This window comes from Cervus canadensis, chromosome 1 (assembly GCF_019320065.1).
Source record: "Cervus canadensis isolate Bull #8, Minnesota chromosome 1, ASM1932006v1, whole genome shotgun sequence".
NCBI classification, from domain to species: domain Eukaryota; kingdom Metazoa; phylum Chordata; class Mammalia; order Artiodactyla; family Cervidae; genus Cervus; species Cervus canadensis.
Window position 1 is genome coordinate 111,567,026 of NC_057386.1, and position 25,884 is coordinate 111,592,909.

Below are 25,884 nucleotides of genomic sequence, written 5' to 3' on the forward strand. Positions count from 1 at the left end.
ACATTTGCTGAAGGAATCACAAAATTAAAGCCTGCCAGGGCACTCCTCCACCCGAAGCATATCAGGAGGGAACTACGGTCAGCCTCAGCCTCAATGGGTGGACAGTCTTTTGGGGGGTGTGTACAAACATATTCTCTGGAAGTTATTAGGCTCCTGCTGCTCCCCCCCCATAGGGTCTGCAGGCATCCGCTCCCACTGAGGTCTGTGACCTGGGGGACCGTGGGCTGGGAGAGGACTAGTTTGGAAGTTAGGCACACGACCTGGGCAGAGCAGGAGGAGGGCATGGAGCTCCAGGAGGCCCAGGCAGAGATGGTATAGGGGGATGGAAAGGAGAAAAGGAGATGATGGAGAGAAAGTGTCCCTGCAACCCAGAGCCTTGTCCATCTGTCTCACGTTGTTAGGGGGTTTGTTCCTTTCAGACTATGAAAAACGGTACCTGGGCCCCACCCCCGCAGAAATTCACAGGCGCACAGAACTGTATACCATTTCAAGCGGGGTTACTGACCCTCAGCCGCTTACCCTGGAGGGCCCCTTTAAGAACTCCTGGAGTTATTGTTCAATGCTCCCATTTTACGGGGTGGACACTGAGGCCCAGACTGGGCGAAGGGTTTGCTCCAGGCCACAAAGCAAGTCTGTAGCAGAGCTGCAGCGGCTCGGAGGACAAGAACCCGGACCTCTGCCCTGCATCTGCGTTGCGGGACGAGCGGGGACAACGCCCACCTGCCCGGCTGGCGAGGGAGGCGGGCGAGCCGGTGGGGCGGGGCTTCCCCACGTCCCGCCTCCGCTGCCGGGTTCGGGGGCGGGGCCTCCTTCCAACCTGCAGCTCTCCAACATGGCTCCGCGTCTGTGCAGCATCTCTGCGGCGGCGCGGCGGCTGCTGGGGGGCCCGGCGCCGGGCCCCCGGGACGTTGCGGCGGTGGCTGCGGCGCGGTAAGAACCGGGCTGGGCCTGGGGCGGGGCGGGGCGCCTGGGGGCTGCAAGGGTGAGAGCCAGGGTCTGGGCCTGGGGGATGGGCAGAGACTCGGGCTTGCAGTCTAATGGTTAGAGGCCGAGGGCGAATCTCTCAGCCTGAGGAGGAGGTCTGGGCAATGAATGGGGGAGGTGGGAAAGGTGGGCGCAGGGCCTTTGCCCTGCTGGGTACTTGGCTCTGGGCAGAGACTGAAGGACAGGGTGAATGGGAGGGGCAGGCCCTGGGCCGTGGGGAGTGGGACCTGGCCCAGGGCGGGAGCAGTGGCCATTTCCCCGGCCTTTGCCGTGATTGTGAGATGGGCGCCCCGGGGGACTTCTACGACAGGCGGCTCCTCCCTCGGTTAGTGCTGGGGGTCAGAGGTAGGGGAGCCGTGGAGATTCCCGAGGGCCATGGCTGCACAGATCCTTGGCTCCCCAACAATAAACAGCACACGGGGAGCAAAGGAAGCCTGAGAAAGGGTGGGAGTTCCCAAGGTCACTCCCCCCGCCGTCCTGTGGCGGCACCGAGTCTGGACCCAGGCCTCCTGACACCCCTGTGGTCTTTGCGCCGCAGCTGGTGGCCTTCTTGGGGAGCGAGGCAGGCTGGACCAGGCCCTGAGCCTGGCCTTCTGTTTGCTCCCTCCCCTGGGCCTCCCTGACTGGCCCTGGGCGGCCCCGCCCTCCTCCCTCTGGCGCCCTGTTCTTCCCCCATCTCTGCTCTTCCCACCCTCTACACAGTTGCCTGTCCCTCCCACTGGACCATCACCTCATCTTTCTGTTTCCCCAGCCCTTGGCACAGGGCTCAGGACAGTGTGTGCTCAAGAACAGTTGCCAAAGTGAGGACACCTGTCCCCCAACCTGTGGAAAGGAGGCAGGGGTCTGTCCTGCCCAGCAGCCTAGGTGTGAAGCTGTGAGTTTTGTTAGACCTTGCTGTAAGATGTTATAGAGTGTTGTGCCGTTGGGTCAGGGAGGCTGGGGAAGAGGAGCCAAGTGCGTGCCCTCACCCTGTTGTTGAGTTGCTAAGTTGTGTCCAACTCTGTTGCGACCCCTTGGATTATAGCCTGCCAGGCTCCTCTGTCCATGGGGTTATCCAGGCAAGAATACTGGAGTGGGCTGCCATTTCCTGCGCCAGCTTCCCCACCCACCCTTGTTGTTGTTCACACACTAAGTTGTGCCCGACTCTTTGCGACCCCAGGGACAGGCTTCCCTGTCCTTCACTATCTCCCAGAGTTTGCTCAAACTCATATTCATTGAGTAAGTGATGCCATCCAGCCATCTCATTCTCTGTCACCCCCTTCTGCCCTCAATTCTTCCCAGCATCAGGGTCTTTTCCAATGAGTCAGCTGTTCGCATCAGGCGGCCAAAGTATTGGAGCTTCAGCTTTAGCATCAGTCCTTCCAGTGGATATTCAGGGTTGATTTCCTTTAGGATGGACTGGTTTGATGGCTTAGTAATTGGGGAGAAAGCTCATGACATGGAGAGATCCTAGAGTTTGCCTTGCGCCTACACACCCAACTCAGCCTTTTTCAGTGAGGTGACCTTGCATGAATTGTTTGGCCTCTTGAAGTCTCAGATTCCTCATCTGTAAAATGGCGGTGAGAAAGTAGGATGATTTCACAGAGTTGTTGAGGATTAGTAGTCATGTGTGTAAGGTACCCAGCGCTTGGTGAACTTGTAACAAATGTTGCCCCTTGCCCAAGCCTATGTCTCAAGCAGTGTCTTCATGAGTCCCTCATAATGTCAGGGCTGAAGGGGCTTTGGGAAGGTCATGTGCTATGAGCCCCTCATTTTCCAGATGAGGAAATCCCAGCTGGGGGTGGGACCTCACTTCTCTAGCCTTACAGAACTGGTTGGTGGTAGAGACAGAACATCAGGAGACCACAGGAGGAACCTAGGCCGTATAGGCAGCCTGCTGCTCCGTAATCTTGGATGAGGTGCTGAACCTCTAGGGCCCTTGGTTTCCTTCTCTCTGAAGTAGGACTGGAGGTCCCTGCCAGGTGTTTTCTGCAGGATTGCTGTGAAGGTGCTTGGATTCATACTTATCAAGTCCCTCAAGGACTGCTGTGAAGTTACCTGTGCGCTGGTTCCCACCTTGGATATCTGGGAACATCCCCTCCTGCCAACTTCTGTCTGCCCCCATCTCTCTCTCTCAGGAGTCCCTAGAGGGGCCCTCTGGCCTCTTGAGCTCAGAGTGGGGCTACTGGGGTTCAAATACAGTGTGGGCTTTGAAGTCAGACGGACCTGGATTGAAATCCTCTTGGCCATTGGTTAATTGTCCTTGAATAAGGCCTGGTACATCTCTGAGCCTCATTTTTCTCTGTTTTGTTTTTGGTTTTGTTTGTTTTTGAGCCTTATTTTTCTCAAAAACATATTGTGAAGATCAGTTCTCAGCACACAGTAAGTGCTCAATATGCAGCAGTTGTTATTGCTACATCAGTAATCCTGTTGTTAAGAGGACTTTAGTTCTCCCTGTATGTTTCTAAAGACATAATTGTGTGTGTGTGTGTGAGTCACTCATCATGTCCAACTCCTTGTGACCCCATGGACTGTAGCCCACCAGGTTCCTCTGTCCATGGAATTGCCAGGCAAGAATACTGGAATGGGTAGTCATTCCCTTCTCTCAGGGACCTTCCCGACCCAGGGATCGAACCCAGGTCTCCTGCATTGCAGGCAGACTCTTTACTGTCTGATCCACCAGGGAAGCCCGAAAACATACTTGTGGAGCAGTAAACAGAAACGTGGTCCTTTTCTAAAGTCAGCCGACTCCAGACAGAAGAGTGTTTCAGAATATGCGTAGAGCCAAGCTTCCTAGCATATCAATCTAGAACATTCCACAGCAGTTTCATGTGGGGTGGCGCCAGACCATTGATCCCTGTTGAGAGTGCCAGTGTATCTCTATAAAGTTCTCATCTGGGGCAGACATTTGTTCAACAGCTCCCAGGCTAAAAGTGCTGTGCTGGGTATCCTAGGGGGTGGAGAATGTCCGCTCCAGGCTGAGGGGGAAATAGGAGAGGTGGGCTTTTTGTTTGTTTTTTGGCCACGCAGTGTGTGGGAACTTAGTTACCCACCAGGGATCTAACCCACGCCCCCTGCACTGCTGAAAGTCCCAGGAGATGTGTTTTTATGGAAGGGGTTGAACTGGTTTTTCTAGGCCTAAGGGGCATTCTTAATACAGTTTAGATAGCAGGATCTTTGGTGTTTCTGGGGTAATTTACTGAGATTACATGAAAAAAGAAAGAAATTGGGGCGACCTTAGAGCGGTGATCCTTGAGCCTGAGCATGCATCAGAATCCCCTGGCAGACTTCTTAAAACCCAGATTGCCATGCCCGCCCCCGAAGTTTCTGTTGCAGTGGTTCTGGGTGGAGCTGGAAAAGCTTTAACAAGTTCTTAAGTGAGTTAAGTGAAGTCGCTCAGTCCTGTCCGACTCTTTGCGACCCCATGGACTGTAGCCTACCAGGCTTCTCCATCCATGGGATTTTCCAGGCAAGAATCCTGGAGTGGGTTGCCATTTCCTTCTCCAGGAGATCTTCCCGACCCAGGGATTGAACCCATGTCTCCCGCATTGTAGGCAGGCGCTTTACCGTCTGAACCACCAGGGAAGTCAAGTTCTTAGGTGATGCTAATGATAGGGAATCTTGGATCGGTGGTCACCAAATTTAGAAGGGAAGTGGGGACTTCCTGGCGGTCCAGTGGTTAAGACTCCACACATCCACTGCTGGAGGCATGGGTTCAATCCTTGGCTGGGGAACTAGGAACCCACAAGCTGAGTAGGGCAGCCGAAAACAAATAAAAAAGAAAAATGTTTTTTAAAAAGGGAATTGACTTGAAAGCTTGGCAAAATAGATTAGAGCAAGTGGAGACATCCAGCCTTGGTTTACGGGCAGTAGGGAGCAACAGAAGATTTTCAAGTGGACAGATAGCATCACAACTGTGGTACTTTACAAAACCGATGGGCAGGTTAGGCAAAAGGAGGACAAGTGGGAGCTAGGAGATCAGTTAGGTAGGAACCGTGATGCTAGCTGCCCTGCTGTGTCTGCCTTTCTCTCTGCAAGGCACATCCTGTTGCCCTTACAGGTGAGGAAAATGAGGCTCAGAGAGGTGACGCTGAGCTGGGATTAGTCCTGGGTTTGTCCAGAACCTGTGCCCTTAGGCAGTAACTCTGCTGGTGGTGGGGGGGGGTAGAAAGGGGCCCTGCGTCCCCAGTCCACACACGGAGCCCAGGTCCACCCTCTGTCTGCTTTCTTTACCTCCCAGGTGTCATCATTTTCATGCAGCTCTGTCTTAGCTCCCCCACACTCCTTCACTCATTTCCCCAGCGTGGGCTGAGCATGTGCCATGTGCCCGGCACTCCTCCAGGCCCTGGGGAGACGGCGGGGATGCACAGGAGAGAGAGCATCTCAGGCTACAGGGGGCTGCTGCCAGTGGGAGACAGCAAACAGCACATAATAAACCCCCAAACTCTACAGTGCGTTAGAAGGAGCTATGGAAAAAATAGGGAGCACGGTGAGAAGGGCTGGGGAGCTCAAGGGCAGGAGAATGTTGTGATTTCATTGAAAAAGTGAAATTTGAACTCTTGAAATGCGAACCGACAGATGCTAGCTTCAAGTTCAGACCCTGCACTGGGATCTCCTTGAGACCTGCAGAAAAGATCTTTGGAGATAGGCTGCTCGGCTCTGCTCTTTTGACACGTGGGGAAACCGAGATGCGGAGGCAGGAAAGAGGAGACTGAGGTGGGAAGAGTTGGGAGCTCCTGGACACTCCCCCCTCACTCCCTAGCACCCAGGCTCCAGGCTGTCTCTCCAGGGCTGGCTGCTTGGCTGTTTATCTTGGTCAATGCTTATGTTAATAAATTACTCAAGGCCCAGTCCTGGAGCAAAGGTCTTGGTTGACACAGAGTAGGAGTTGCTGTCCTCTCTGTCATCACCCCTTCCAGGAGAAACAGCCTCTCTACATTCAAACCAAAGGTCAGGTCCCTCTACTGGTGGCTTTGTTAAAAAAAACACCTGCTTCTCTATAGTATCTCCCTAGTGCTAGTTCTCCCGGTTGGTGCCTGATCTGAGGGTGGAGCTGGCTTTATGGGAAAGAGCTCTGGGCTCCTGCCTGAGCTCTCTGCCCCAATTTGCTGTGTGACCTGGGACAAGTTTCTTAACCCTCCCACCCATGACCTTCTATTTTCTTATCTCAAAAAATGGGGATGTGAATAGTATTAACATTACACTATCGTTGTGTAGATTCATGGTACTGACAAGCTGATCACGGGTCCCTGGCAGAGGCTATCCTCAGCCAGTGTTAGCCATAGTGAGGCTGCCTTATTCTGGTCCCGTTTCCACAGACCACATTGGCCATCTGATGACAACTGTCTTTTTTTTTTCTTTTTTTAAATTAAAAATTTTAAAACATTGAAGTGTAGAGTTTCCCTGGTGGCTCAGATAGTAAAGAATCTGCCTGCAGTGCATGAGACCCAGGTTCAATCACTGGGTCAGGAAGATCCCCTGGAAAAAGGAATGACTTTATGTGTGTGTGTGTGTGTGTGTCTGCCTGCAGTGCATGAGACCCAGGTTCAATCACTGGGTCAGGAAGATCCCCTGGAAAAAGGAATGACTTTGTGTGTGTGTGTGTGTGTGTGTGTGTGTGTGTGTGTGTGTATACACTTTCAATGGCTTTTTATATATAATGACTTTACATATATATATATATATTCTTTTTCAGATTTTTTTTTTTTTTTGACTGCATGGTATGTGGGATCTTAGTTCCCTGACCAGGGATCAAACCCTAGCCCCCTGAAGTGGAAGTTCAGAGTCTTAACCACTGGACCACCAGGGAAGTTCATGTCTTTTTGTTTTTAATGAAGCAGTACACACACAACGATAGAAAGCCTATGAATTCAGAAATACTTAAAAGTGGTTTTTTTTTTAGCTTTACAAAAAATTATCATGAGGAACGAAAAGTTTAACCATCTTTCTCTTCCCTCTCTCAGGTAAGCAAGATTAACGGTGTGGGGCTGAGAGTTCCCCAGTGGTCTAGTTAGGACTCGATGCTTTCACTGCTGTGACCTGGGTTCATTCCCTGGTCAAGGAACTGGGATCCTGCAGGCTGCCTGGCATGGCCAAAACCAAACAAACCAACAAAAAAACAGTTTGGAACAAATCCTTAGTTATCTTTCCTCTGTGCTCATACAACTATATCATCATATTTAAGATGCTGTTCAGATTTTATCAGTCCCAGTGCTCAATCCATATTTTGGAGAAAAGCAAGACTTTGATTTGCAAGACATTTATTCTAGCCACAGAAAAGGCTCAAAAAAGAAGAGAACTTGCTGATGGGGCCCCCACAGCCAGGCTCCTGGACTGGAACTCATCTAGCAGGAGGCTGGCGGTTCAGGCCTGGCTACAAGCCTCACCGCTGCTGCTAAGTAAGATGATTTACCACCTCTGGCAGCTTAAACATAACCCCACCCCTGCTGGAACCTTGTGTGGGGTAGTGCAATTATGATCCGGCAGGACCTGGTGATTGGTTCCCCTGCTCTGAACAAGGCATGTCATTCATTCATTCAGCAACGTGCACAGGGCAGGTTTTTGTCAATTAAGCGTTGGATGAATGAATGAATGAATCTTGCCTTCTGATGCCTTTGACTCCCTCTATCTGCTTTCATCTGTCAAATCAGCCCTGGAGATTTGGAAAGTGGCCAGATCACCTCCATTGGAGAGCTCACCCAGACTTCCAGGGGCCAAATTCAGGCTCACTCCTCTGGGCTCTCCCAGAAACCTCTGGCTGTTAACTGTGTTCCAAGGTCCACTTCTCCCCAGCAGACTGTGACCTCCTCAAGGACAGAGCGTGCGCGTCTCAGGTGCTCCATTTGTGGGGGCTGGCATCAGGCACAGGCCAGGTGTAGTGTGAACACTGGAGGACTGTGAGTGCAGGCTTCTCATCAGAGGGGACAGAAATTGCAAGGAAAGCCCAGAGTGAAAGTCTGGTGTGTTCAGAGATAGCACACGTGGAGGGCAGGATACACAGGTACGGGTGGACTGGAGGGGAGGCTGCAGGGTAGGCTGGGCCGTCACAGGTTTTGGACACCAGGCAAGATGTGTTTGGGGTTCACCCTTTTGGCAAGGGATACAGTTGCAGGGTCCAAGTGGAGGACCTCTTGGAAGGGGGTGAAGGGGAGGCAGGGAAGCTGGAGAGAGAGGCGGGAGGTGGGGCTGCCTCTCCTGGCCTCCTGAGGCTCTGCAGAGTTTCAAGAAGCGAACTGGGCAGCCAGGATCCCCGTGGCTGGCTCCAGTGACATGAACTCCACTGGAACTGCCATGGGATTCCATGGCCCCATTCCCAGAAAAGTGGGTCACCAGCCTCGGGGAGCAAGGCGTCTGGGCGGATGGAAGCAGTTCCCCCTTGAACTCCTCTGCCCTGCAGCTTCTACTCCAAGGACAATGAAGGCAGCTGGTTCCGGTCCCTCTTTGTACACAAGGTGGACCCCCGGAAGGACGCCCACTCCACGCTGCTGTCCAAGAAGGAGACCAGCAACCTCTACAAGATCCAGTGTGAGTGGCTGCTGAGTCGGCCGACCTGCCTTCCCAGGGGCCTTTGGGGGCCTGTGAGGCTCCTGTTGGGACTTGAAGAGGGTCTGGGACATCTGAGCTGTCCTGGGAGCCCGGGCCCTGTGGGGCTCCCCCGTCCCAGCGTCCCACAGACACCCCATCCCCCTCGCTTCAGTGCCCGCTCTCTGTCCTTGGTTGCAGTTCACAATGTGAAGCCCGAGTGTCTGGACGCCTACAACAGCCTGACGTGAGTGACCCTAACCCTCCTGTCCCTGCCCCTGCCCGGATGGGGGACTCTGTCCCAGCCCTGTTCCCCCTGCGCAATCCGGGGGCTGTAGATTTCAGAGCCACACATCCTCCCGTGCAGCCTCTGCATGTTACCGTCCTGAGGGCCTGAGTTGGAAGCCTTATCCCAGGGGTTCTGGGGGCTGGTGTGAGCCTTTGCCCTCTCTGTGCCCACCCCCCCACCACCACCACAGGGAGGCCGTGCTGCCCAAGCTGCACCTGGATGAGGACTACCCCTGCTCGCTCGTGGGCAACTGGAACACGTGGTACGGGGAGCAGGACCAGGCAGGTGAGCTGCCCACCCCCCACCACAGGTGGCTGCCCTCCACTCCCCCTGCACAGCGGTGCCCGAGGGGTCCTCAGCGCAGTCCTCAGAGGCTTCCTCCCCTGCTCACACGTCCGTGATGGCTCCCTCTGCCCTTGAGGTGGCCCACGAGGCTCTTGAGCCCTCCCCTGTCCTGCCTCGGGTCTCCTCTTCCCACATCTTCCTGCTCGCTACACCATCCCACCCCAGACTCCTTTCCGTTCTTCAGGTGGACAGGTTTTCCCTCTAGTTCCAGGCTGTTGTTTCCACTGTTTCATCAGCCTGAAGCTCTTTCTCCCTGGCCTCCTTTTCTTGGCTCACTCCTCTGCTGCTGCTGCTAAGTCACTTTAGTTGTGTCCGACTCTGTGCAACCCCATAGACGGCAGCCCACCAGGCTCCCCCGTCCCTGGGATTCTCCAGGCAAGAACACTGGAGTGGGTTGCCATTTCCTTCTCCAGTGCATGAAAGTGAAAAGTGAAAGTGAAGTCACTCAGTTGTGTCCGACTCTTAACGACCTTGACTGCAGCCCACCAGGCTCCTCCATCCATGGGATTTTGCAGGCAAGAATGCTGGAGTGGGGTGCCATTGCCTTCCCTGGGTCACTCCTCTACTCACCTTTTATTTCGGTGTAGACATCACCTCCTCCTGGAGGCCTCCCCTGATTCCCTCCACCCAAGCTGAGTGAGGCAGCTCTCCCGTCTCCCCAGCCCCCAGGACTTGCCTCTCCACAGCCTTGACCATGTGCCCTGTTGTGTCTGCCGCCCAGCGGGCAGGGCCCCTGCCTGTCTTTCTTCACCACAGAATCCCCAGGATGCCGTACATATTTATGGAATGAACAGGGCCTCTTGTCTGAGCTGGTTCCGTGCAGCTTCAGGAATACCCCCAGCGGGCCCCATGCCATGTCAGTTGGCACCAGCTGTGAGGACCCACACATGAAATTGGTTCACTCACAGCGTCCCAACAACTCCGAGGGGCCTTGGCGTTTAGATCTGTGCTGTCCCGGGAGGTAACCACTAACCACATGCAGCTATTTAAATTTAAATTGGGTAAAGTTAAATAAAAAGGAAAACTCAGTTCCTCAGTCAGCAGAAGCCACATTTCAAGTGCCCATTGATAGAAATATGTGACTCGTGGCTCCCATCTTGGTCAGCACAGCTGTAGAACTTTTCCATCATGGTAGAGAGTCCCTTCAGACAGTGCTAATTAGACTGCAGATAGGACAGGGGGGTCCTCCGCCCTGAGAGAAGGTCCTCTATGCTTCCCTTGAACACTCCCAGCAATGGGGAGCTCACTATCTCACAAGACAACCTATCTCATCCTTCAATTGCCCTGATAATAGTGGTTTTTTTTTTAATCTGTGATCTGCAGTTAGTTAGATTCTCTTAATCATTTATTCTGTTTCAGTAATCATTGACACATTGATAGTGGGGTAAGAAAAAGCCATCTGTCTTCCATTGCACCTCTTACAGTTTTCCCATTTTTAGGTACAATTTAATCAGTTTCTGCAGTACTTCTTGGATTCTCCTCTTAAGTATTTGCTAATTGAGAAATGAACTTTGAGTAATGGGAGCTTGAATTTTAAAGCATGTCTATATTTTGGGTGTCTTGAAGGGTTTTGCACCTTGTAGAATCAGGTGGGGAGCAGACCCCCTGAGGAATCCACATTTTAATGAATTTATAAGAACCCAGTACAGAGGCTGTGATGAAAAAATGCAAATGGCACAAAGAATTTTCATTGGAAAGTAAGCCTTCCTCCTGCTCGAGGTCCTGAAGCCTCAGTTCTCTGGCCCAAGGGCATCTCCTGTCACAATCTCTTGGGTCTCCGTTGAGAGACGGTGCACAGACCAGCATGTCTGTATATGTCGCTCCCTGCCTAAACACACGTGGTAGCATACCACACGTGCTGTTCTGTTCCTTGTTTTCGTTTTCAATTCGCTGTCTTGGAGTAATCCATCTCCGCCTACCCGCCCCTTCCTTTGGCCCAGCCCGCCCCTCGCGGACCTGCTATGAGGTCAGCCTTACGCATGCCACAGCTCCTGGGGTCCAAGTTCACTCTGATCCTCTTGTTGCTGTTTAAGGAGGATTGGACGGGTGCATTGTTCTCAAGATGAGGACATTGAGGCCTAGAGGGGTCAGAGGCCACTTGGCAGAGCTGCAGCTCAAACCCTAGTCTCCTAGGCTTGGTCTGGGGTTTCCCCCTGCCCAGCACTGTCCCTGGCAAGGCTGCAGAGAACCGGCTGGAGGCTCCTCCCATTACATACACATGGAGCTTGGGGGGGCGGAGCAGGGCAGGGTCCCCGCAGCCCCCTGACCTGTGCCTTCCTCCTTGTCCCCGCAAACAGTCCACCTGTGGCGATTCTCGGGGGGCTACCCAGCCCTCATGGACTGCATGAACAAGCTCAAGAACAACAAGGTACGGGGGCATCCACTCGGCAAACCTCTCCGGATGCTGGTTCTGACTCAGCCCTGTGCTGGGGGCTGCCTCCGCCACCCCCTGGGGCACACCGCTGGGGGGCAGGGCACTTCCTGGCTGCTGTGCCCAGCTCGCCCGGCCCCACCCCGCCCGCAGGAATACCTGGAGTTCCGAAAGGAGCGGAGCCAGATGCTGCTGTCCAGGAGAAACCAGCTGCTCCTCGAGTTCAGCTTCTGGAACGAGCCACAGCCCAGAGCCGGCCCCAACATCTACGAGCTGAGGACGTACAAGCTCAAGGTGCCTCCCCCGCTCCCTGCAGCGGTGTGCTCTCCAGGTAGCCCGAGGGGTGGGGGTCGGGCTCAGTGCCCAGAGCCTAGACTGAGGCTTCCGGCCTCAGAAGAGGTATGTACGCACGTGTGCGTCCCTGCATGCTCAGGTGTGAGTCAGGGCCCCTGAAGGAGGCCAGGCGGCCCCTGGAGCTAGGGAGACATGACAGTTTCCCAGCCCCACCCAACAGTGAGGCTTGAAATCCCAGGTAGGGGCTCACTCCCACCCTCTGCTCTGGTTCTCTTTCAGCCAGGAACCATGATCGAGTGGGGGAACAACTGGTGAGTGGTTGTGCCGGGGAGCTGGGGGGACCCTGACCACCTGGTGGGCCTCCTTGCCCGGGTGTGGTGGCAGAGAACACGGCACCCTCTGTGCCTCGTGGCTCCGGGAGCAGGCGACGGTCCAACCAAGGGGGTGAGGACCCTCTAGACGACGGGGGTGGAACACACTGCCGGCAGCCGTACCTCTGCCACCCAAGTCCCCGACCGTCTCTGAGAGCCAGGGGCTCTACCCTGGGCCCCTCCCTCGGTGTGTGACTGAGAAACCAGCCCGGGGTCCCCGCAGAGGGCCCTTTGCAGCTGCCCGGGCCTCGGCCCCACACCCTTCTGCCATCCCCAGGGCTCGGGCCATCAAGTACCGGCAGGAGAACCAGGAGGCGGTGGGCGGCTTCTTCTCGCAGATAGGAGAGCTCTACGTCGTGCACCACCTCTGGGGTAGGTTGGGGACCCGCCAGGAGCCCTCCGTGGCCCCCTCCTTTCTCCACGGTCACTCTGCGTCGACACTGCGAATACATGAGTGTCCTTTTGGAGCTTATATTGTAGCAGAGGGAGACACCACCTCAGACATAAACTAACAAAAAGGATAATTTTGGATTTTTACAAATCATCAAGGGACAGGGAGAAATATGGGAAGCTCCGTTGGCTTGAATAGACCAGAACGTCTTTCTGAGGGGGTGAAATGTAAGCTTAGCTGAAGAATGAGGAGTCAGCTGTGAATTTTCAGAGAACGGTATTGCAAGTAGAGAGAACAATATATGCAAAGGCCCTGCAGCAGGGACAGGCCTTCAGGGTTTTGAGGCAAGCGAAGGCGCCCAGGGTGGAGGGAGTGGGGAAGAGAGTGGGAAGATGGGGGATTGGCCAGATTGGACTAGGTCTTGCAGGCCATGAGGATGAGCTGGGACTTATTCTAAATGCAACAGGAGACTGCTGCAATGTTTTAAGCACCATGATGTGACCCAATTTGTGTCCTAATGATTCCTCTGGCTGCCATGTGCTATGTTGAGAGCACTTTGTAGGGGAGCAAAAGAGGGTGTGGGGCATCAGGGGATGGTTACGCTAGCTCAGGTGGGATAGGATGCTGGCCTGGACAGTGAAGATGCTGAGAGGTCCACAGATTCACTGGTCTGGAGGTGGAACCAGTGGGACTGGTGGATGAATTGTCTGCGTCGTGTGGGGAAGGGTAGGAGACTCCAGGACTCCCAGACTCCTGACTGAGCAGCTGTGTTTTGCTTCATGAGACCCCTGGAGGAGCAGGTTGGAGGGGTCAGGAGTGTACATTTGGTCCTTGGAAGTGTCACCTTTGAGACACTGATGCATGTGAGTGCCCAGCAGATACACTGTCAAGTGGATACATCAAGTGGACACTGGATATTTGAGTCTAGAGCCTGAGGAACAGTTCTGGACTGGAGATATATATATGGGAGTTGTCAGTAAATGTACTGATGGTCAAAGCAGACAGTGGAAGCACCCGGGGAGGAAAAGGCAGCAGGGCAGGGTTTGGGGCAACGGGAGGAGGGCCTCGTGCTGGGTACAGGCTCAGCCTAAGCCTTTCCCACAGCCTATAAGGACCTGCAGTCTCGGGAAGAGACCAGAAACGCTGCCTGGAGGAAGAGGGGCTGGGACGAAAATGTCTACTACACAGGTGAGCACCTCATCAGAAGTCATGTGCCAGGAGCTCCATCTGAGAATGGAATCCCCTCTGTAAGGCGATCTAGCCTCACTTGATTACCTCTCCTGATGGGGAACTCACTTTGAGGACAGTGAGTTCATAGGTTCCTGTCCTGGTGGCATGCTCTACAGGATGCAGGCTGTCCTAGGTGAGTTCTCAAAGAGGCAGTAATCCAGCCCTATGGCCTCTGCCTCAGAGGAGTGTTGTGGTTGACCACACAGTGCGACCTTGGGCCTGGTTTTTCACCTCACTGATGCTGTTTTCTGCCTGTAAGATGGCGATGGTGATACTGCCTCTCTTGAAGGGCTGGAGGGAGGGTTCCAGGAGCTAATTTATAACATTATAGCCCAGACTCCAGCACAGAGTAAGCACAATTTTTTTCAAGCAAGTTTATTGTTTATGGTGTTTCGCCACTTTGCTGGGACACTTGAGAACCACCTGGAACCAGTACGTGCTGATTGAGCTCTCATTGTGTGCCGACTGTGGTGGGCGGGGGTCAGGAAGCGCAGAAAGAACAGGAGCCTGTTTTCTCCTGAAGGAACTTATAGTTGAGCTTGCACACTTACCAGCTGGTAAATGCTGGATAACGCATCTCCTGATGAGTTAGCGGGAGCCTCGCTCTTCTCAGTGTGGTCCCAAGTGACAGTGTTATCATCCCTTGGAAGCTTGTTAGAAATGCCCAGTCTCAACCACACCTCCCCACACTGAATCAGGATCTGCACTTGAACGAGAACTACAGGAAATTTGTAAGCACGGTGAAATTTAACAGTGCTGAGCAAAAGGAAAGAGTCTGACCACCAGGGTGACCTTGGCTGACCCTCTCTGGACTGTAGTGTCCCCACTTGTAACATGAGTCAGTTGAACTAAATCAGTGTTTTTCAAACCTCAGCCCCTTGGGGGCACCCTCACAGCTTGTTTCCTTTTGCTGCAATTATTTTCTTGATCTCTTCCTTTGAATCCCCCTACCCTGTTCTTTGCCTAGCTTTGTCCTAAGCAATAATATCTGTGAAGTCACTTTTAGTAATAAACAATGCTCGTTATTTTTTTTTCTTCAAATTTTGAAAGCTGCACTTTGTCTTAACTTCAGTCCCCTCATATCCTATAACTTGGGAGACATGGCGCTCTCTGTAGGCCACTCCAGGAGAGCGGGGGGCTTTTGCTATCTCAGCATCGCAGGCTTCCTCCTCCTTCTTCAAGGGCCAGTTTGGGGGGGGGGGGCGGTTGGCTCACCTCAGCCCCTTCATGATCTCTGCCTCTCTCTCTGCAGTCCCCCTGGTGCGACACATGGAGTCTCGGATCATGATCCCTTTGAAGATCTCACCTCTCCAGTGATGCTGCCGCTGCCTCCATCTCCTCCCCCCTTTCCCTCAGGGAAGCTATGGACAGAGGAGCTCCCAGTTCTGCTGTCTTGGTTTTCTCTCCTAACCTATGGACTCTAGGGGGGCTAGTGCTCAGGTCAGACAAGGGAGAGCTGAAGGATGATGGGTTATGAAGACTTGCAGCCCTGCCCAGACCCTTCCCACCTTCCCTGCCCACCCCTTCCCCTGTGCAGGAAGCAGTTTTTAATTTCTCTGAATGGAACAACAACCTTTTATGTCTTCTCACATTTCCTCCTCAGTTCAGTTCAGTCACTCAGTTGTGTCTGACTCTTTTGTGACCCCATGAACCGCAGCACGCCAGGCCTCCCTGTCCATCACTAACTCCCGGAGTTTACCCAGACTCACGTCCATTGAGTCGGTGATGCCATCCAACCATCTCATCCTCTGTTGTCCCCTTCTCCTGCCCTCAGTCTTTCCCGGCATCAGGGTCTTTTCAAATGAGTCAGCCCTTCGCATCAGGTGGCCAAAGTATTGGAGTTTCAGCTTCAACATCAGTCCTTCCAATGAACACCCAGGACTGATGTCCTTTAGGATGGACTGGTTGGATCTCCTTGCAGTCCAAGGGACTCTCAAGAGCCTTCTATAACACCACAGTTCAAAAGCATCAATTCTTCGGCGCTCAGCTTTCTTTATAGTCCAATTCTCACATCCATACATGACCACTGGAAAAACCATAGCCTTGACTAGATGGACCTTTGTTGACAAAGTGATGTCTCTGCTTTTTACTATGCTGTCTAGGTTCCTCCTAAGATTCCCATCTCAAGGCCACCAGTTCATAATCATCACTCTGGAACTCCTCAGTTTAGCTTAAGTTGCACAAAAGGTAGTGTGTCCAGTGGTTAAAGGTGGTCTGGGAGGAGGTTAGGCCAGGCCAGGCTCTCAGGAATTCCCTGGTCTCCTCTGTGCCACCCACTTGCGGGACAGTCTGAGCCAAGACCCTCCTGCTAGAGAAAAGCCTAGAACCGCCTCAAGAAGCAAAAGGGAAAGCCCTCAAATTAGCTAAGTCGGCAGGATGTCCACATATTCCACCCAGAAAGGCTGAGAAAAGGAATGGGAACTGAGAAGGATCTGCGGGAGGGAAACAGAATGGAACAGGAACCCAGAAGGTAGAACTTAGAACTCAAAACTTGTATTTGAAGTAAAGAATTTGGAATACAGAATTGGCAAGATAGAACTGAGGTGACATAAGACCACTTGGGGAGGGGCTTCTAATACAAGAGTGCTGAAGAGAGGTGCACCTCCTTCCCACATAAAGAGGTTGAGATCTTGAATGAGTTCAGCCCTTCTGTGTAGGAAGAGCCTCCTGCTCTCCCAACTGCTCTCCTACTGGCAGAGCTATGGGCTAGGTCTTGTATTTCCCTCACCCCAAATTCCTTTTCTCCCTCTTCACAGTCTATCAGCCCTACCCTCATTCTTCTGGGCCATCGGGTGTGTGGAGTGGGGTCAGCGACTTTGGAGGCCTTCTCAGTGATCCCCACACCTCACAGACCTCTGGGTAGCTTGATTCTGCCCCTCTTTCAGGAAAACTTGTGCTGGAGTTGCTGATGGAACCAATTAAATATTTACTATAAACCATGATGTCTTTTCTTCATCTACAAGGAAATCTGGCAGGTGACCCCCCCGGCAGGGCCAGCTGTCCAGGTCCACCTGGCTCATCTGTCCCACTTGTGGGTATTGTGTTCTCTGAGCTACTGTTGGGGAGGGCCTTCCACTAGGGCAGAAAGAACTGCACTGCATAACCAGGGATTTGGTTTCCACCTTCAGATAAGTAGAATGTTCTGAACCCCATCTGTACGATTCATACCAGGAGCAGAAAATACTTGAAGCTGTCAAATGCTGCATTAGATCTACCTCGGTCAAATCGGGCCAAAAATGGGGCGGGGCGGGGGGGGGGGGAAGGGAGTTAAGATGGAGTTAATGCCCACCCCGACTTGCTGCCCTCGCTATTGTGGGATGTTCTACTGTAACTATGACAGTAGTTAAGAATCCAGGTTACAGAAGCAAATTCACAAGTGTCCAGATCATGGCACTACTACATTCTTGTGTTATCTTGGGCACACGATAAATTCATTTGACAAATACATGGCAGAGCGCCTACTAGTTGCTGGGCATTGCTTTAGGCACTGGGGACAGAATGAACGAACCCTTATTTGAACTTAAAAAGTTCAAAATGCAAATCTATGCCCTTACAGCCTCGGCTTCCTGGTTTCAGTGGATAACGTGAGGCGGCTGGCCGGCTGGGACCCGCCTAGACAACCCAAGTACAGCCACCACCTTGTCCCCTTAACAGCCCGGCCGCCGCCTGAACCACCGGCCGGCTGTGTCGGGATCCTTCGCGCTCCGCTTCCGGCCTCCGCACAAGACTTCCGGTCGGCCGTTCCTTCCTTCCGCTTCTCTATGGTGCGCAAGCCACAGAGTCCCCGACGCCGGAAGTGGCACGCTCTCCGGGACGCTTCTGGGTGCCGTGTGGTGAGGAGGGGACCAGGGCGGGGTGGGTTCGGGCGCGCTAGAACTGGGGAGTGGACTGCGCGAGGACATGCCCGGGCTTGGGTCTAACCCTGGTTCTCCGCCGTCATTCCGCAGGCACCCGGGCTGCTCGGCGCCGCGGTCTCAGTTTCCTCCTGTGGAGAATGTTGGCCGCAGCATCGTCAGGCCCCACAGTGCAGCCTCTAGAAAACGCCCCCGAAGGTGGTGGTGATAGCAGCTCACTTTTATTATGCGCTTGTCTCTGCCAGGCACTCTTGACTGTGCTATCAAAGTCAGAATTTCCCACACGTAACGCCTTCAGGGCCCCTTCTCTGTGGAAAATTAACTTATTTATTTTAACTGAGTCATTTTTTAAATTTAGTTTGAAAGAAAAATTTTAATCTCTACCACAAATAGAACACTTCTTTCACTGTCCTATGCAGGATGTAATGATAAAGATTATTGAACATGAAAAAATTGGTGACTGTGACTAGATTTCAGGTGTCTAAGGATCTGAGATAGACTTCTTTCCTTAACAAAGGGACATTGGCATTTGTAGATGTTAAAGGCCAACCAAAGAAATGAGACGTTCTCCATGAGGCAGTCAGAAGTTTCTAAAGAGAATTGACAGGAATTCACTTTCTCCATAGGTATTCAACGTTATTTACCACTCGGGTACCATATAAAGCCCAGCTCCCAGATCATCTTCATTGCCTTCCCCAGTGCAACGCCTGCTGCTTTAATGTCCACAACCACCCTGGAGGTAGGGACTGCTGTTCTCATTTGATCTATGAGGAAACAGATGCAGAGAAAAGTGAAGTGATTTGTCCCAGAACTCACAAGTCATGAAATAGAGGAGTTAAAACTCCAACTTAGGGCTTCTGTGACTGGACTCTCCGGAGATCTTGGCTCCCTCATTAAGTGTTAGTGACAGATTCACTGGGATTGGGGGGATAGGGCTTTCCCACTTCAGGGGTCTCTGGTGACAGTCAGTAGAGGTAGCAGAGTGAGGATGCTTTGTGATGCTAGAGTCCCATGAAGTGTCCGTTCCATTCTTTTAAATTTTCGGGCCAACCAGGGAGTTGAGGGCATCACCAGATGACATGGTAGCAAGACTACAAGACTCAATAATGTAGTTGCCAAGAGCACTGCTGTGGCATGTGTTGGATCCAAGCTTCAGCATGCTAGCTGTGTGATCTTGGGCAAGTCATTCACCTTCCTGACCCTCAGTGTTCTCACCCGTGAATGAGATGCTTGTTTGTATCTGAGAGAATCCTTGTTTTAAAAACCAAATGGGAACATACCCTTACAGTGCTTAGCTGAAGGTCCAGAACACACTGATCAGTTGATAGTATTGGAAATAGGCTTATGTGCCTGGCTGAGGAGTTTGGTCAGTGGGGTGTTGGTGGTGGTGCCTTTAAAAGAGGTGGAGATGAGGAAGACGAGTTCATTTTGAACAGACTGAGGGACGATTCCCATTTTTACAGAGCTTTGGAGGGTTGATGACGTTTCTTGATTTACCGAAAGTATAAGCGGCCAGAACTGCTAGACAGACTTCAGTATTCTAACTCCAGGGAAATCTCCCGATTACAACTCCAGAAAAACTCGAAAGCTTTCTCCTCTTAACAGGTCTCTGCTGTTCTCTCCTGACTTTACCAAACAACGATGTCATCAGAATCAAGCAAAAAACGAAAGCCCAAAGTGATCCGAAGTGATGGAGCACCAGCTGAAGGGAAGCGTACTCGTTCTGACACTGAGCAGGTGAGATCAGCTGGGGCTGCTGTGCTGCTGAGAAATTTGCAACTTGGGACCAAGCACCTGGCTGTGGGTTTGCAGCAGCTGAGGGTCATGGGCACAACCTCCCAGGTGGCCTCTGCTTGACCATGTGCCTGGAATTCCCTTGGCTCTTCAAGACTTAAGTATCCGCGTCAGATTTGGCTGCAGTATCCCAAGAACCAACAAGCCTGTATTACATATGATTAGTGGTTGAACAGAGAATGTATTCTAGTATAGTGTGCGTCTCCAGCTCTCCTCATGGTCAAATGAAGACAGTCCCTCCGCAACATGCCCCTAAGGCTTTGTAGATGTGGCAGTCCTGGTCTGCTCCTGAGATGGTACCAGAACCATGTCCCCAAAGAACCTCTTTTATGGCCTGAGTGCTCTCGTGGTCAGCAAGGTTCTTTTGCTGTTTCTCTATCCTTGAATCTGTCCAGCTGATTTATGACTTAACTAATTTTTTCTTTTCCGTTTTTCTTTTCCGTTATGCTTTATTACAGGAGTTAAATATAGTTTCCTGTGCTATACAGTAACACTTTGTTGTTTTATCCATTCTATGTATAATAGTTTGTATCTGCTAATCCCAATCCATCCTTCACTGTGGCAACACAAATCTGTTCTCTATGTCTGTGAGTTGTAAGTAAGTTCTTTTGTATCATATTTTAGATTCCATACATAAGTGATATCATATGGTACTTTCTTTTTATGACCTACTTCATTGGACATGACTATCTCTAGGTCCATCCTCGCTGCTGATTTACATTCTTAAGCTAGGTACTGTTCCATTTTGTGTGAGTGTATGTGTGTGTGTGTCTATGTATGCATGCATGCTTGCTTAGTCATGGCCAACTCTTTGCAACCATAGACTATATCCCACCAGGCTACTCTGTCCGTGGGATTCTCAAGGCAGAAATACTGGAGTGGGTAGCCATTCCCTCTCCAGGACATCTTCCCGGGTCTCCTGTATTGGAGGGAGATTCTTTACCATCTGAGCCACCAGGGAAGCCAGTGTATATGTGTATGTCTGTATATGTGTGTGTGTGTGTGTGTGTGTGTATAAACACACACCACATCTTTATCCGTTCATCTGTTAATGGACTCTTACGTTGCTTCCGTGTCATGACTATTGTAAATAGTGCTGCTGTGAACATTGAAGTGCATGTATCTTTTCTAGTTAAGAGTTTTGTCCAGATACATGCCCATAAGTAGGGTTGCTGGATCATATGAAAACTCTATTTTTAGTTTTTTGAGGAACCTCCATACTGTTTTCCATAGTGGCTGCACCAGATTACATTCCCATCAACAGTATAGGAGGATTCCCTTTTCTCCACACTCCAGCATTTCTTATTTTAGACTTTTTAAGGATGTCTGTTACGACCAGCGTGAGGTCATACCTTATTGTAGTTTTCATATGCATTTCTCTAATAATTAACAGTGTTGAACATCTTTTCATGTGCCTATTGACCATTTGTATGTCTTCCTGGAGAAATGTCTGTGCAAGTCTTCTGCCCATTTTTTGATTGGGTCTTTTGTTGTTGTTACTGAGTTGTATGAGTTAATATGTATTTTGGAAATTAAGCCTTTGATGATTTCATTGTTTGCAAATATTTTCTCCCAGTCTGTAGGTTATATGACTTAACTATATTGATTGATTGTGGGTTTTTTTTTTTAAACTAGAGTAAAACATACCAGCTTCAGTTTAAATAGAAGATGATGCTTTCTTCAGATTTAGGAAATTAAAATTAAGAACTTTATCCTTTGGGAGGCATTGATTCCGATTCACTTTTCTTTTTTAATAATTAAATCGAAGTCTACTTGATATTATAACATATCAATTTCAAGTGTACAATATAATGGTATTTCTATATTTTGTGAAATGATTATCAAAATGTCTAGTTTATATCCATCATGTTACATAGTTACAGAATTTTTTTTTCTTGTGATGAGAACTTTTAAGATCTACTCTCAGCAACTTTCAAACAGGTGCAGTATTTTTAACTGTAACTGACTCTCTCTGAAAGAGATGTGTTTGTTTATTCCAAAGGCTTGGAGACCAATTAGGATATTTTAGTTTCTGCTAAAGCTTGATTCAAGCATCTAAACACCCATCAGAAGAAATTTGGTTAAATGAATTCTGGTTCATCTATATATAGCCATTTTAATGGAGATCTATGTTTATTGTGATGGGAAATTGCACTAAATAGCATGAACAGTATGATCCCATTTTATTTTATCTTGATGCATTTATCCACAGTATTAACAATGAGTTATTTCAGGCTGGGAGGTGAGATTATAGGCAATTATTCATTTTGGTTTTGATACTCTTCACTGTTTTCTGAATCTCTCAACACCAAGCATGCATTACTTTACAATCAGAAAGAGGAAAAGAAGAAAGAAAAGCATTTGATTTGAGGACCAGATTCTATAGAGACCTGATTTGGGGGGCTTCATAATCACTGATCTCAGCTAAGTGTCCCTTGTTCCACCGGAGAGACTTTTACTCCCAACACCATAAGGCCTGATCCTTGCCTCCACAGGAAGGTAAATACTACAGTGAGGAGGCTGAGGTGGACCTGCGGGACCCTGGCAGAGACTATGAGCTGTACAAGTACACGTGCCAGGAGCTGCAGAGGCTCATGGCCGAGATTCAGGACCTGAAGAGCAGGGGCGGCAAGGACGCGGTAAGGAGTGGGCGTGGGCGGACGTGGGTCTGCATGGATGGATCTGTTTTGCACCTGTCACAGCCCTTCCTGATTTTGGTCTTGTGTTCTGCCATCATCAGGGGATTAGACCCTGAGGGCTCTAGAGATCTGCCTATTAGTTTATTGTAACATCACCACACAGTCACCAATGACAGTCATGAAAGTACAGGATTAATCTTTTTTTTTCCATAACTGTAATTTGATAATCCATTGAAACAATATTTATGAAGTGCTGGGCATTTTGCTAGGTGTGGAGAAAGTGAATAGTACCGTCAGTCACCCTTGCAGATATAAGACTGGATATGTACAACTAAGACATAGAGACCAAAAATTAAATTGTTCATAGTAAAAAAAAAAAAAAAAGGTTTCAGGACAGAGAAACAAAACAGTGTGACTGAAAACTCTATGGGTAAGTTCAAAACAATCCATATTTTTTCAGGACTCTCACTTGTTTATGCTTATCCTGGCCAATATTGTTAAGATTATTACAGTGTATCTGTTTGACTGTAGTCAAGTTTTACAGGTATAGTTCTACTGTTTTTGTTCAAATTAATTCTGTAGCCTTTATAGACGTCGTTATATGGTGTGAAGTGGCATTATTTGGATCTCAGTGTATGTTATGTAGAGACAGCTTTGGTTTGTGCATTGGCTCCATTTGCTCCATCTTTGATTCCTGTTACTTTGGTCCAAGCAGAAATTTTTTTTTTTTTTTTTTTGCCTGGGAACTGTAAGCATTGCCCTTACACAGTCATTCTTCCATCTCCCCCTGACACTGCTCATGGTTCTCAGCTCCTTCCAGTGTCTGTTTTTAACCCTAGATGAGGATGGGTCAGCAGTGAGGGGCTGAAGGAATCTGAGCCAGCTTCATTTGTCAAGGTCTTTATCAGTTTTCTCGGCCAGCAGGCGGTTGAGATTGAAGATCGGAGGATCCAGAGCTGTGTGCATTTTATGACTCTGAAGAAGCTTAACCGATTAGCCCACATCAGGTTGAAGAAAGGAAGAGATCAGACCCATGAGGTAGGCACTGAGAGATCTAACCCTCCTCCTTCCTCCCTCTCACCCCCTCCCTAACCCCCTTGCCCTTTTTCTGAGTTTGCGGCTTGCTGTGCTTTGCGCTGCCCCACCCCGCCTTGTCCCACTCACCTCTGACCTCGTCCTCCTTGCAGGCCAAGCAGAAAGTGGACGCCTATCACCTGCAGCTCCAAAACCTGTTGTATGAGGTGATGCACCTGCAGAAGGAGATCACCAAGTGTCTGGAGTTTAAGTGAGTTTTGAAGCACAGGGCTTTGGCATGGTGATCTGCTGATAACTGCCTTTTCCTCCATAGCTCAGTGTGAGCCAGTTTCTTTAAAAAGGAGTCAGATGTGCTTGGAGACTGCAGGATCTGGGGAAAGGATGAATAAATCACTTTTGAATGGGAAAATCGGAAGAAGCAGTTCCAGGCTGCACAAAGAACCTCAGAAGCCTGTCTGACCCTTTTGAGTTTTCAGCTCTGACCCTGGTGAAAAGCAATTGTCTCTTCCCAGCAGGGAGAGCCTTCGCATTATCAGTTTGATTCCTGAGCGCCTGTATGTGAGCAGCTCACTTCCAGTTACATCTTTTTAACCTTTTGGCCCAGCTCTTCCCTCTGAAGTTCCAGCAATTCATTTTTTTTTTTTTTTCAGCAATTCATTTTTGCAAATGGATTTCATTCTTTGGAACCTGAACCCCTTATTGCCTAGCTGCCTTTAGGTGAACAAACTAGTTTGTCAGTGTCCTTCTTAAACTGTGATGCCTCTTGGCAAGTCCAAGGTGAAAGATCAGAAAGAAGAAGGAATAGACAGAATAAGAGAGGGGAGCATGTTCTTGCATGGTCAGACCTATTTGTGTAAACTGAAAGGAGTCAGGTTTTATTTGTAATAAACTTGGGATGAGGGAGACCACGTTAGACGTTGTTGTTCAGTCGCTAAGTTGTGTCTGACTCTGCAAACCTTTGGACTGCAGCACACCAAGCTTCCCTGTCCTTCACTATCTGTCCGAGTTTGCTCAAACTCATTTCCATGGAGTCAGTGATGTCATCCAGCTATCTCACGTTAGACATTGGGTCTGCTGTGTGCTGATTTTTGAAAGGTATCTTTATCTGCTCCACAAATTCATCACATAATTATGCTGAAATACAGAAGTGAAATCCACATCAGGTAACTGAGTTAATAGTGTAAAGTTGTCAGTTTCCTGGTTTTGACTATCATGATTATATAAGATATTATCATTGAGGGAACCTGGAAGAAGGGTACATAGAGGAAATAAACTCTTAGTTTAAGATTCAGAGGAAGTTTTAAAAATATTACTATTTAAAAATAAGAAAGGTATAAAAACACCAAAGGTATGATGCTCCACCTGTTACCGTTGTTCAGATGAAAGCCAACAAATGCAAAATACAGCAGAATGCAATCCTGTGGCAAAGCAGTGGCCAAGTGGAAGGACCAGGGACCCTGGACAGCCTGGGTTCAGCTCCCAGCTCTGCTGCTCCTTAGCTGTGTGGCCTTGGGCAAACTGCTTACTGATGGTAGCCTCCATTGCATTTGAAAAATGGAAGTAACAATCCGTATCTCAGTTATTGTAAGAATTAAATGAGATAAGGACGGTATTTCCAGTAGTCGTGCATGGATGTGAGAGTTGGACTATTAAGAAAGCTGAGCACTGAAGAATTGATGCCTTTGAACTGTAGTGTTGGAGAAAAGTCTTGAGAGTCCCTTGGACTGCAAGGAGATCAAACCAGTACATCCTAAAGGAAATCAGTCCTGAATATTCATTGGAACGATGCTGAAGCTGAAATTTCAAGACTTTGGCCACCTGATGCGAAGAACTGACTCCTTGGAAAAGATACTGATGCTGGGAAAGATTGAAGGCAGGAGGAGAAGGGGACGACAGAGGATGAGACAGTTGGATGGCACCACCGACTCAATGGGCATGAGTATGAGCAAGCTCCGGTAGCTGGTGATGGAGAAGGAAGCCTGGCGTGCTTCAGTCCATGGGGTGGCAAAGAGTCGGACACAACTGAGAGACTGAACTGAACTGAAGGATGGTATACAATGGGTACGTAGTGCGTGGCAGCTCCTGTTATTACTGCTATACAACCTGAGTGCTCCTGTGTTCGTGTAGCAAAAAGGATTGGGTTTCTTTTATACACGTGTGCCACTATACATATAATAGTTAAAGCCTCTAGGTCTTTTCACATCAGTCCTGCCATGTTGAATCTTCCTCATGTTAAGCTTAGATAGTTAATATTTTAAACTTAAATGTAGACTCTTATGTTTATTCTTGCTAAATTGCATTTCTTGGTTTGAACCTGACATTCTAGGCCTAGACCATGATGGGTTTTTTTTTTTTTAAGTTCATTTTCCTTATGACCATGAACACATAGTTTGATAAGTAATTTTCTTTTTATTTATTTAATTATGGTTGTGCTGGGTCTTTGTTGCTGCACAGGCTTTTCTCTAGTTGCAGCAAGTGGAGGCTACTCTGTAGTTGCAGTAGGCGGGCTTCTCATTGTGGTGGCTTCTGTTGTTGCTGAGCATGGGTTCTAGGGTGCCCAGACTCGGTAATTCTAGCTTGCTGGCTCTAGAGAGCATGGGCTTAGTTGCCCCACGGCCTGCGGGATCTTTCCAAATCCCACAGGGATTTGCACCCAAGGGATTGCACCCATGTCTCCCACGTTGGCAGGTGGATTCTTTACCCCTGAGCCACCAGGGAAGCCCAACTATGATGTTTTTATTTGATTTTTTAATCTGTTAGCTCTCTTGCAGAGCTTGGAGAGGTCTC

The 25,884-nt window shown here is 49.9% G+C and overlaps 2 protein-coding genes across 10 annotated transcripts in view; both read left to right on the plus strand.

Moving 5' to 3' along the window:
* The first annotated feature begins 785 nt into the window (after positions 1-785).
* NIPSNAP1 (nipsnap homolog 1) lies at positions 786-16,711 on the plus strand. The gene is made up of 10 exons (XM_043437171.1): positions 786-930; positions 8,360-8,487; positions 8,686-8,731; positions 8,964-9,058; positions 11,416-11,486; positions 11,643-11,783; positions 12,063-12,094; positions 12,432-12,526; positions 13,650-13,733; positions 15,028-16,711. The coding sequence occupies exons 1-10, from the start codon at positions 833-835 to the stop codon at positions 15,090-15,092; spliced, it is 855 nt and encodes a 284-aa protein (XP_043293106.1). The 5' UTR covers positions 786-832; the 3' UTR covers positions 15,093-16,711.
* Positions 16,712-17,090: 379 nt separating this feature from the next.
* THOC5 (THO complex 5) overlaps positions 17,091-25,884 on the plus strand; it is a 28,811-nt gene continuing 20,017 nt past the window's right edge. For 2 of the 9 annotated variants that reach the window (XM_043437135.1, XM_043437149.1), the window contains exons 1-7: positions 17,345-17,608; positions 17,723-17,827; positions 18,256-18,368; positions 19,235-19,366; positions 21,919-22,062; positions 22,987-23,100; positions 23,250-23,347. In XM_043437135.1, the coding sequence (XP_043293070.1) occupies positions 19,271-19,366; positions 21,919-22,062; positions 22,987-23,100; positions 23,250-23,347 (452 nt within the window). In that variant the 5' untranslated portion in view covers positions 17,345-17,608; positions 17,723-17,827; positions 18,256-18,368; positions 19,235-19,270. Of the gene's footprint in view, positions 17,609-17,722; positions 17,828-18,255; positions 18,369-19,234; positions 19,367-21,918; positions 22,063-22,983; positions 23,101-23,249; positions 23,348-25,884 lie in introns of all 9 variants that reach the window. The other 7 variants (XM_043437142.1, XM_043437124.1, XM_043437155.1 and 4 more) reach the window with 7 other exon arrangements.

Bases quoted from the DNA above. Each gene is read 5' to 3' on its own strand.
- NIPSNAP1 (XM_043437171.1), top strand. From the start codon at position 833: ATGGCTCCGCGTCTGTGCAGCATCTCTGCGGCGGCGCGGCGGCTGCTG. The intron at 8,488-8,685 runs GTGAGTGGCTGC...CCTTGGTTGCAG, and splicing joins CAACCTCTACAAGATCCAGT to TTCACAATGTGAAGCCCGAG. The intron at 12,527-13,649 runs GTAGGTTGGGGA...CCTTTCCCACAG, and splicing joins CGTCGTGCACCACCTCTGGG to CCTATAAGGACCTGCAGTCT.